The 12180-nt window shown below is 51.9% G+C and overlaps 1 protein-coding gene across 1 annotated transcript in view; it reads left to right on the plus strand.

The window, feature by feature from the left end:
* Positions 1-12180, plus strand: part of OBSCN (obscurin, cytoskeletal calmodulin and titin-interacting RhoGEF) — a 636219-nt gene that overhangs the window by 185560 nt on the left and 438479 nt on the right. The window contains exons 57-59 of the mRNA XM_073561015.1: positions 1371-1643; positions 1805-2071; positions 4341-4607. Of these exons, the coding sequence (XP_073417116.1) occupies positions 1371-1643; positions 1805-2071; positions 4341-4607 (807 nt within the window). The remainder of the gene's footprint in view (positions 1-1370; positions 1644-1804; positions 2072-4340; positions 4608-12180) is intronic.

The following is a 12180-nucleotide window of genomic DNA, read 5'->3' on the forward strand; positions in this document are numbered from 1 at the left end:
CTGGGTCGGTGTCGGCCTCTATATTGGGGCAGCCTGTATGGGGAGGTGGCCTCGATGTTGGGGGCAGTCTGGGTCGGTGGCGGCCCCTATATTGGGGAGGCCTGTATGGGGAGGTGGTCTCCATGTTAGGGGCAGTCTGGGTCCGTGGCGGCCTCTACATTGGGGGCGACCTATATAGGGAGGTGATCTCCATGTTGGGGGCAGTCTGGGTGGGAGGTGGCGTCTATATTGGGGTAGCCTGTATGGGGAGGCGGCCTCCATGTTGGGGGCAGCCTGGGTCGGTGGCGGCGTCTATATTGGGGAGCCTGTATGGGGAGGTGGCCTCCATGTTGGGGGCAGTCTGGGTCGGTGGCGGCGTCTATATTGGGGCAGTCTGGGTCTGTGGCGACCTCTATATTGGGGGCGGCCTATATGGGGAGGTGGTCTCCATGTTGGGGGTAGTCTGCATGGGAGGCGGCGTCTATGTTGGGGTAGCCTGTATTGGGAGGTGGCCTCCATGTTGGGGGCAGTCTGGGTCGGTGGCGGCGTCTATATTGGGTAGTCCTGTATGGGGAGGTGGCCTCCATGTTGGGGGCAGTCTAGGTCGGTGCGACCTCTATATTGGGGGCTTCCTGCATGGGGAGGTGGCCTCCATATTGGGGGCAGTCTGGGTCGGTAGTGGCGTCTATATTGGGGCAGCCTGTATGGGGAGGTGGTCTCCATGTTGGGGGCAGTCTGGAACGGTGGCGGCCTCTATATTAGGGCGGCCTGTATGGGGAGGTGGCCTCCATGTTGGAGCAGTCTGGGTCGGTAGTGGCGTCTATATTGGGGCAGCCTGTATGGGGAGGTGGTTCCATGTTGAGGGCAGTCTGGGTCGGTGGCGGCCTCTGTATTGGGGCAGCCTGTATGGGGAGGTGGCCTCCATGTTGGGGGCAGTCTGGGTCGGTGGCGGCCTCTATATTGGGGCGGCCTGTATGGGGAGGTGGCCTCCATGTCGGGGCAGTCTGGGTCGGTAGTGGCGTCTATATTGGGGCAGCCTGTATGGGGAGGTGGTCTCCATGTTGAGGGCAGTCTGGGTCGGTGGCGGCCTCTGTATTGGGGCAGCCTGTATGGGGAGGTGGCCTCCATGTTGGGGGCAGTCTGGGTCGGTGGCGGCCTCTATATTGGGGCGGCCTGTATGGGGAGGTGGTCTCCATGTTGGGGGCAGTCTGGGTCGGTGGCGGCGTCTATATTGGGGCAGCCTGTATGGGGAGGTGGCCTCCTTGTTGGGGGCAGTCTGGGTCGGTGGCGGCCTCTATATTAGGGCGGCCTGTATGGGGAGGTGATCTCCATGTTGCGAGAAGTCTGGGTCGGTGGCTCACAGATCTGACAGAGTTTATTTTCTATTTCAGAGCCAGAACTGTTCATCGTGGACCGGCTGCAGAACGTCTCAGTGGAGGATGGGGAAGATGCCATCTTCAAATGTAAGGTGTCTAAGGACAACGCTCCTGATGTGCAGTGGTGCTTGGCCGGAGTCCCTCTACAGTCCAACGAGATGAACGAGATCGCAGTCCACAAGGGCAAGATTCATACTCTGACCCTAAAGAAAGTGTCAAAGGAGGACTCCGGCCTCGTCAGCTTCCGGGTGGGGCAGAGCACAAGTACAGCTGAGCTGGAGGTGAAAGGTAAATTGCCAATACTTCTGCCCCCCACCACTACAGTATTATATATTGTATATGGGGGGTTTTATCTGAGATGTTGAGGTCACCGACTCTCTTATGTGTAATTGTACCATACCTTCTTGATTATATCTGTTAACCCCTTATGTGCTGGTATTTCTCCCCAGCTGTAGCTTTAAAATTCACCAAAACTCTGCAGCCAACAGAAGTGAATGAGAAAGGAGAAGCCATCCTGCACTGCGAACTGTCCAAACCGAACATCACTGTGGAGTGGAGAAAAGGGGCCGCCACAATCACTCCTGGAGGAAAGTACGAGATCAGCGTTACAGGAACTGCTCACAAACTACATATCAAGGGCGTCACACAGGAGGATGCTGGGGAGTACAGCTGTAATGTAAGGAACGAGAAGACATCCGCAAAGTTACATGTAAAAGGTAAGGAAAGCTCAGCCATATACTATTAACATTCTGCTACAACTGCTCTAATACTGCCCCCTATGGACAAGAATGTAAGTACTATAATTATTAATACTGCTGCTATGTACAAGAATATAACTACTATAATACTGCTCCTATGTACAAGAATATAACTACTATAATACTGCTCCTATGTACAGAAATATAACTACTATAATACTGCCCCTATGTACAAGAATATAACTACTATAATACTGCCCCCTATGTAGAAGAATATAACTACTATAATACTGCCCCCTATGTACAAGAATATAACTACTATAATACTGCCTCTATATACAAGAGTATAACTACTATAATATAATACTGCTCCTATGTACAAGAATATAACTACTATAATACTGCTCCTATGTACAGGAATATAACTACTATAATATAATACTGCCCCTATATACAAGAATATAACTACTATAATACTGCTATATCAAAGAATATAACTACTATAATACTGCCCCTATGTACAAGAATATAACTACTATAATACTGCCCCCTATGTACAAGAATATAACTACTATAATACTGCTCCTATGTACAAGAATATAACTACTATAATACTGCCCCTATGTACAAGAATATAACTACTATAATACTGCCTCCTATGTACAAGAATATAACTACTATAATACTGCCCCTATGTACAAGAATATAACTACTATAATACTGCCCCCTATGTACAAGAATATAACTACTATAATACTGCCACTATGTACAAGACTATAACTACTATAATACTGTCCCCTATGTACAAGAATATAGCTACTATAATACTGCTCCAATATACAAGAATATAACTACTATAATACTGCTCCTATATACAAGAATATAACTACTATAATACTGCCCCTATGTACAAGAATATAACTACTATAATACTGTCCCCTATGTACATGAATATAACTACTATAATACTGCTCCTATGTACAAGACTATAACTACTATAATACTGCCCCTATGTACAAGAATATAACTACTATAATACTGCTCCTATGTACAAGAATATAACTACTATAATACTGCCCCCTATGTACAAGAATATAGCTACTATAATACTGCTCCTATATACAAGAATATAACTACTATAATACTGCTCCTATGTACAAGAATATAACTACTATAATACTGCCCCTATATACAAGAATATAACTACTATAATACTGCTCCTATGTACAAGACTATAACTACTATAATACTGCTCCTATATACAAGAATATAACTACTATAATACTGCTCCTATATACAAGAATATAACTACTATAATACTGCTCCTATGTACAAGAATATAACTACTATAATACTGCCCCTATGTACAAGAATATAACTACTATAATACTGCCCCTATGTACAAGACTATAACTACTATAATACTGCCCCTATGTACAAGAATATAACTACTATAATACTGCTCCTATGTATAAGACTATAACTACTATAATACTGCTCCTATATACAAGAATATAACTACTATAATACTGCTCCTATATACAAGAATATAACTACTATAATACTGCCCCTATATACAAGAATATAACTACTATAATACTGCTCCTATGTATAAGACTATAACTACTATAATACTGCTCCTATATACAAGAATATAACTACTATAATACTGCTCCTATGTACAAGAATATAACTACTATAATACTGCCCCTATATACAAGAATATAACTACTATAATACTGCTCCTATGTATAAGACTATAACTACTATAATACTGCTCCTATATACAAGAATATAACTACTATAATACTGCTCCTATATACAAGAATATAACTACTATAATACTGCTCCTATGTACAAGAATATAACTACTATAATACTGCCCCTATGTACAAGAATATAACTACTATAATACTGCCCCTATGTACAAGACTATAACTACTATAATACTGCCCCTATGTACAAGAATATAACTACTATAATACTGCTCCTATGTATAAGACTATAACTACTATAATACTGCTCCTATATACAAGAATATAACTACTATAATACTGCTCCTATATACAAGAATATAACTACTATAATACTGCCCCCTATGTACAAGAATATAACTACTATAATACTGCCCCTATGTACAAGAATATAACTACTATAATACTGCCCCTATGTACAAGACTATAACTACTATAATACTGCTCCTATGTATAAGACTATAACTACTATAATACTGCTGTGATGTCATTGGTCCGCTGTATCTCTGGGGTCTGTCTATTCTGTATTTCAGCCCTCCCTGTAGCGTTCACACATGAGCTGCAGAACGTGGAGCCGGAGGAGGGGCGGACGGCCGTTTTACACTGTCAGATGTCTCGGGAAGGAGCCCCCGTGGAGTGGAGGAAGGGGGCCCTGGTCCTACAGTCCGGTGATAAGTATGAGATGAGACAGGATGGCTGCGTTGTTGAATTAGTGATCCACAATGTGGCCCTGGAGGACTGTGGCCCCTACACCTGCAGCTCGGGATCCGCTCAGACCACGGCCTCCGTGTTTGTACAAGGTAACAGCATCTGTGTTGGGGGATGTCACTGTCTCATAGGCGGCTAGGACGAGGACATCTCTGCTCCGCAGCATAGTGACATCACGGCCAGGGGATGATGTCACAGCGGCTGAAGGTCAGGTGGTGCCATCCATAAGTCAGCGTCGCCTCCGTGCTTTATGTCTGGAGCACAGGCGAGTAAAGTGACGGCGGCCACGTGTGACCTGTCAGGGGATGTCAGATTATGTCTACACTTCTTATGCTTCTACTTTATACTGCAGCTTCTCTCTTATTTGTCCTCAAGGAGAACCAGGGTCATCACTGCTTAACATTTATGTTTTTTATCTGCTTTTTCCTGCTTCCATCTTGAGTTGAGGTAAGGGGAGTAGAGTAACCACTGTCTTATATCCATCTATACATTGTGTGATCTGCTTTATACTGCAGCTTCTCTCTCCTGTGCAGCTCCAGCTGGATGGAGGGGGACACATTTTTTCTCCTGTTGTGATTTGCTTTTCATGTGTATAATACCCATAGATTTCTAGTCACATGAGTGAGCGGGCTTTTTGACAAGGGGGAGGTGTCTCTGGGACCTGTCATCCAGTCCTGGGATCATTGATGGGAACCATGGGAGGGGACTTAGTGGTGACACGTGGAGCAGTATATTGGGTTGTCCGCTGTGACGCAGGCCGGTACCTGTGGGCGAGATACTGTGGTGGCCCGGCTCATTATAGAATAGTAGGGGTCCTGGCTAGTGGACTTGTGCTGTGGGGGCGCCACGCCCGTGCAGGCCGCATGTAAGCCATGTTGCTGGTTTGCCAGGACGAGGCGTTGGACCGTACAGTGAGGGAGACCACCGTTCAGAAATAAACTCTTTTAATGAATGGTAACTTGATGGGGCAGATATACTAGAGATAGCGGGCACAGTCTAATGAAGCTTGAAGCACTTTCCACACCGTTTCCTCTCTGCTCTTCTCTGTTGTTCTCTGTCTTCACTTTTCCGCTTTACTTTCTCTGCTTTGCCTCTGTTTCTACCGTTTCTCATTACTTCACCAAAACCCAGCTCAACACCACAGTCCTGTGTAGCGAGAGTCTTCTACTCGCCCCGCGGTTCTGTGTCTTTTCTCCCCTTAGGATGCCAGTATGGCCGGTACTTATCTTCTCCTACGCTGATGCAAGGGAACTCCTGCCCAGAACTTTTCACTCGTCTCACTTACCATACTTAGTCCTGTTTTGGTACGTAACCTTCAAGAGTTATGAACTCTGGGCCTTTCTTCAAGGCGTCCTCTCGGCAGCACTATTCACATTGGACCTTGGGTCCTCTTTCTATGCGCTCCAGGCCTTATCTGCCTCACTATCAGGAAATTGTCACTTTCCATTTATTTATCCCACCCAACTCTGGGCTAATCCCAAACATCACCTCTCAGTATCCCTATTGTCAAACTACACACTTTATCAATGCTACTAACATCTTTAAGGCACACTGCAGGTCACATTATACATTACATGTCATTAAACATGCATACTCAAAGGGAAACATGTGCGGCATGTCCATTTCACCTGTCATGCCGCTCTCAACGCATTCCCCCGGAGCCGGGGCTCAGCGCCCGACGTCATCACTTCTGGTATTGCGGCCAGTTCGGGGGTCCCGTCGAGTGCACATGTGCACCTCCCGTGTTTGACTCTGTGGTTGTTCACTCGACTCCATGACTTTGCCTAGCGCGCATGCGCTTCCCCATAGCCTGACTGCAGCCACGCCATCTCTGACGTCTCTGTGGTCCAGGAGGACCTGACCTTGAAGTCCCTGCACACATGCCCTATATCAGGCTGCCTCTTCCTGTAGGTGGCGTCTGATTATTGCTGTGCTTCCTTGCTAGGCCTGCTTGGTCCCTGCTTGGCCACTCAGTATTCGGGTCCTCTGCCTTGAGCTCTGTCGTGCTTCTTAGCACACGCTCTGCTTCTGCCCTGTCCTGCTTCTTAGCACACGCTCTGCTTCTGCCCTGTCCTGCTTCTTAGCACACGCTCTGCTTCTGCCCTGTCGTGCTTCTTAGCACACGCTCTGCTTCTGCCCTGTCCTGCTTCTTAGCACACGCTCTGCTTCTGCCCTGTCCTGCTTCTTAGCACACGCTCTGCTTCTGCCCTGTCCTGCTTCTTAGCACACGCTCTGCTTCTGCCCTGTCCTGCTTCTTAGCACACGCTCTGCTTCTGCCCTGTCGTGCTTCTTAGCACACGCTCTGCTTCTGCCCTGTCCTGCTTCTTAGCACACGCTCTGCTTCTGCCCTGTCCTGCTTCTTAGCACACGCTCTGCTTCTGCCCTGTCGTGCTTCTTAGCACACGCTCTGCTTCTGCCCTGTCGTGCTTCTTAGCACACGCTCTGCTTCTGCCCTGTCGTGCTTCTTAGCACACGCTCTGCTTCTGCCCTGTCGTGCTTCTTAGCACACGCTCTGCTTCTGCCCTGTCCTGCTTCTTAGCACATGCTCTGCTTCTGCCTTGTGCTCTGCCGTGCTTCTTGGCACACACTCTGCTTTGCCTCATACCTGGGCGTGCTTCTCAGTGCACGCTATACTATCCAGTACCCTGCGTTCCCCTTTATACACTCCCTGTACTGTTTTGAACCCTGCGTACCTCCGTGTACTCTCCCTGCACTATCCAGTACCCTGCATGCCCCCGTATACATGCCCTGTACTGTCTTGAACCCTGCGTGCCTCCGTGTACGATTCTATACCCAGCATGTCCATGCTTTGCACTCTCCTGTATCCTGCGTGTTCCCTCCTGCTCCTTGCTAGAAACACTCTCTCGCATCTTCTGTGAGCCGGCCATCTGGTTCCAGCAGTCGTGGTATTTTATTCCCCTGGGCCTGCCCCTGACACTCCCTGTATAAGGGGTGGTCCTCACTAGGTCAGCTCGCCCTGGGTGGGTTGGTATCACGACCCAGAGGGTCCACTCCAGGAGTCGTCACATCACCCTTCTTTAATGATGGCCGTCCTTGGTCATCCGGAACATATTGCGCACCAAAGCGCCCTCCTGCACATAACTTGTAATCATCAGTTGGAGTGGACACCAGGACACTCTCCTGCAATTACTCAGACTCGTTACCAGGGAAGATCCCTAATCACTTTACTGCACATTACTCAGAGTCCATGTTACTGTTTTCCTAACCCGACCCCAGTCCATTGGGTTAATTTTCTAGTACTAAACACTGACCCTCAAGTCATCAATACAGTCCAACCTGGGAAGGCTAGCCCCTTTTGCTGCGGGCACTCCATTCCCATTAGTCCATAAGATGGGGACATAGTGCTTTTAAGCTCCATTCCTGTCCATGAGACAGGTACACGAGGACTCTGTCCTTACTGGATAAGGATCAGTCCATGACTGAGGGTGTAGGACCCCCCATCTGCTGTAGTACTTCCTTTAATCCTGCAGGGGAATGCAGAACAAATGCAACAGACAAAACTAGGGGAAGGAAACACAATTGGGCTATCCATGTCCATCAACAAGGGGAGTCCAGGACATGTGGGACATAGACCGGCAACTGGCATAACATGGCCTCATTCAGCTTCCGACTCCATTTCTTATTATAGTGGTTTGAAAAAACCACTATATTGTAATCCGAACGCTGCTAACTTATTCTTCTTCTTATTATTAAGTTGATTTCCGCAATTAATGCGGCCCGAACCGCTACACGCACAGACTCCGTTGAGGTGTCGTTTCGAAGCCAGCGTCCATGAGAGGTGTGCTAAGTATTTTTCGCGTCGATCGGATTTGTAGTTTTTGCGCAATTTGCGTTTGAAAATTTTTTTTCCCGTCATTGGAATGCACTGTCTCCAATGCTTTTCAATGGGAAGCTTAAAACGTGCCCTGAGGCGATTGAAATGGCAGTTGAGCTCATTGATATGCGCAGGCAGACCCAGTTACTATGCCAACGCCTACAAACGTCACATGACATCTCCAGAACAGAGCTTCTGCCACATAATATCAGCTCTTAAAGCTAAACCCACAGCACAAATGCAAATCTAGCTTCATCACATGACGCATGCCCCTGAGAGAGAATGTGTGCGCCAAAGTGGATTTAGAAGCCCAGTGAGCCACCCTGGCTCTTAAAGGGCCGACGCGCCAAAATGAGTCTTAAAGGGCCGGCGCGCCAAATCGAAAGCTGAGTGACCCAAGGCTCCAAATCGGAGGCTGATAGACCCTGGCCTACAAAAAGGAGGCTGAGCAACCCTGGCATCCAAATCGGAGCCAGAGTGGCCCCGCCCATCAAATCGGACCCAGAGTGGCCTCGCCCACCAAATCAGACCCAGAGTGGCCCCGCCCACCAAATTGGACCCTGAGGAGCCACATCCACAAAATCGGACCCTGAGGGGCCCCACCCACAAAATCGGACCCTGACTGGCCCCACCCACAAAATTGGACCCTGACGGGCCCCGGCCACAAAATCGGACCCTGACGGGCCCCGGCCACAAAATCGGACCCTGAGGGGCCCCGGCCACAAAATCGGACCCTAAGGGGCCCCGGCCACAAAATCGGACCCTGAGGGACCCCACCTACAAAATTGAACCCTGAGGGGCCCCAACCACAAAATCGGACCCTGAGGGGCCCCAACCACAAAATCGGACCCAGAGTGGACCTGCCCACCAAAATGGACCCAGGGCGCTCCACCCACAAAATCAGACCCTAAGGGGCCCCACCCACAAAATCGGACCCTGAGTAGACCCGGCCACAAAATCAGACCCTGAGGGGCCCCAACCACAAAATCGGACCCTGAGGGGCCCCGGCCACAAAATCGGACCCTGAGGGGCCCCACCCACAAAATCGGACCCTGAGGAGCCCCGGCCACAAAATGGGAACCTGAGCGGCCCATCCACAAAATCGGACCCTGAGGGGCCCCAGCCACAAAATCGGACACTGAGGGGCCCCGGCCACGAAATCGGACCCTGAGGGACCCCGGCCACGAAATCGGACACTGAGGGGCGCTGGCCACAAAATCGGACCCTGAGGGGCCCCAACCACGAAATCAGACCCTGAGGGGCCCCGGCCACAAAATCGGACCCTGAGGGCCCCCAACCACAAAACCGGACCCTGAGGGGCCCCAACCACAAAATTGGACCCTGAGGGGCCCCAACCACCAAATTGGACCCTGAGGGGCCCCACCCACAAAATTGGACCCTGAGGGGCCCCGCCCACCAAATTGGACCCTCAGGGGCCCCGCCCACAAAATCGGACCCTGAGGGGCCCCGTCCTCAAAATCGGACCCTGAGAGGCCCCGCCCACCAAATCGGACCCTGAGGGGCCCCGCCAAACAAATCGGACCCTGAGGGGCCCCGGCCACAAAATCGGACCCTGAGGGGCCCCACCCTCAAAATCGGACCCTGAGTAGACCCGGCCACAAAATCAGACCCTGAGGGGCCCCAACCACAAAATCGGACCCTGAGGGGCCCCGGCCACAAAATCGGACCCTGAGGGGCCCCACCCTCAAAATCGGATCCTGAGGGGCCCAACCAACAAAATCGGACCCTGAGGGGCCCCAGCCACAAAATCGGACCCTGAGGGGCCCCAGCCACAAAATCAGACTTGGAGGAGCCCCGGCCACAAAATCGGACCCTGAGCGGCCTAACCACAAAATCGGACCCTGAGGGGCCCCGGCCACAAAATCGGACCCTGAGGGTCCCCAGCCACAAAATCGGACCCTGAGGGGCCCCAGCCACGAAATCGGACCCTGAGGGGCGCCGGCCACAAAATCGGACCCTGAGGGGCACCAACCACAAAACCGGACCCTGAGGGGCCCCAACCACAAAATCGGACCCTGAGGGGCCCGAACCACAAAATCGGACCCTGAGGGGCCCCGCCCTCAAAATCGGACCCTGAGAGGCCCCGCCCACCAAATCGGACCCTGAGGGGCCCCGCCAACCATATCGGACTCTGAGGGTCCCCACCCACAAAATCGGACCCTGAGGGCCCCCAACCACAAAATCGGACCCTAAGGGGCCCCGGCCACAAAATCAGACCTTGAGAGACCCCGGCCACAAAATCGAACCCAGAGGGGCCTCGCCCACCAAATCGTACCCTCAGGGGCCCCGCCCACAAAATCGGACCCTGAGGGGCCCCACCCACAAAATCGGACCCTGAGGGGCCCCACCCACAAAATTGGACCCTGAGGGGCCCCACCCACAAAATCAGACCCTGAGCGCCCCCAACCACAAAATCGGACCCTGAGGGGCCCCAACCACAAAATCGGCCCCTGAGGGGCCCCAACCCCAAAATCGGACCCTGAGGGGCCCGGCCACAAAATCGGACCCTCAGGGGCCCCGCCCTCAAAATCGGACCCTGAGGGGCCCCGCCCTCAAAATCGGACCCTGAGAGGCCCCGCCCACCAAATCAGACCCTGAGGGGCCCCGCCAACCAAATCGGACTCTGAGGGGCCCCACCCACAAAATCGGACCCTGAGGGCCCCCAACCACAAAATAGGACCCTAAGGGGCCCTGCCCTCAAAATCGGACCCAGAGGGGCCTCGCCCACCAAATCGGACCCTCAGGGGCCACGCCCACAAAATCGGACCCTAAGGGGCCCCGCCAACCAAATCGGACTCTGAGGGGCCCCACCCACAAAATCGGACCCTGAGGGCCCCCAACAACAAAATAGGACCCTAAGGGGCCCCGCCCTCAAAATCGGACCCTGAGTAGACCCGGCCACAAAATCAGACCCTGAGGGGCCCCAACCACAAAATCGGACCCTGAGGGGCCCAGGCCACAAAATCGGACCCTGAGGGGCCCCGGCCACAAAATCGGAACCTGAGGGGCCCCGGCCACAAAATTGGACCCTGAGCGGTCCAACCACAAAATCGGACCCTGAGGGGCCCCGGCCACAAAATCGGACCCTGAGGGACCCAGCCACGAAATCAGACCCTGAGGGGCGCCGGCCACAAAATCGGACCCTGAGGGGCCCCAACCACAAAATCAGACCCTGAGGGGCCCCGGCCACAAAATCGGACCCTGAGGGCCCCCAACCACAAAACCGGACTCTGAGGGGCCCCAACCACAAAATCGGACCCTGAGGGGCCCCAACCACAAAATCGGACTCTGAGGGGCCCCGGCCACAAAATCGGACCCTGAGAGACCCCGGCCACAAAATCGAACCCAGAGGGGCCCCACCCACAAAATTGGACCCTGAGGGGCCCCGCCCACCAAATCAGACCCTGAGGGTCCCCGCCCACAAAATCGGACCCTGAGGGGCCCCGCCCTCAAAATCAGACCCTGAGGGGCCCCGCCCACCAAATCGGACCCTGAGGGGCCCTGCCAACCAAATCGGACCCTGAGGGGCCCAACCAACAAAATCGCCACAAAATCGGACCATGAGGGCCCCGGCCACAAAATCGGACCCTGAGGGTCCCCGGCCACAAAATCGGACCCTGAGGTGTCCTGGCCACAAAATCAGGCCCTAAGGGGCCACACCCACAAAATCAGACCCTGAGGGGCCCCACCCACAAAATTGGACCCTGAGGAATCCCGGCCACTAATTAGAATCCTGAGGAGCCCAGGCCACCGAATCGGATCCTGAGGGGCCCCACCCACCAAATCAGACCCTGAGGCCAAAGTGGCCC

The sequence above is a fragment of the Dendrobates tinctorius genome, unplaced genomic scaffold, assembly GCF_039654945.1.
Source record: "Dendrobates tinctorius isolate UK_male_01 unplaced genomic scaffold, ASM3965494v1 ptg000311l, whole genome shotgun sequence".
NCBI classification, from domain to species: Eukaryota; Metazoa; Chordata; class Amphibia; order Anura; family Dendrobatidae; genus Dendrobates; species Dendrobates tinctorius.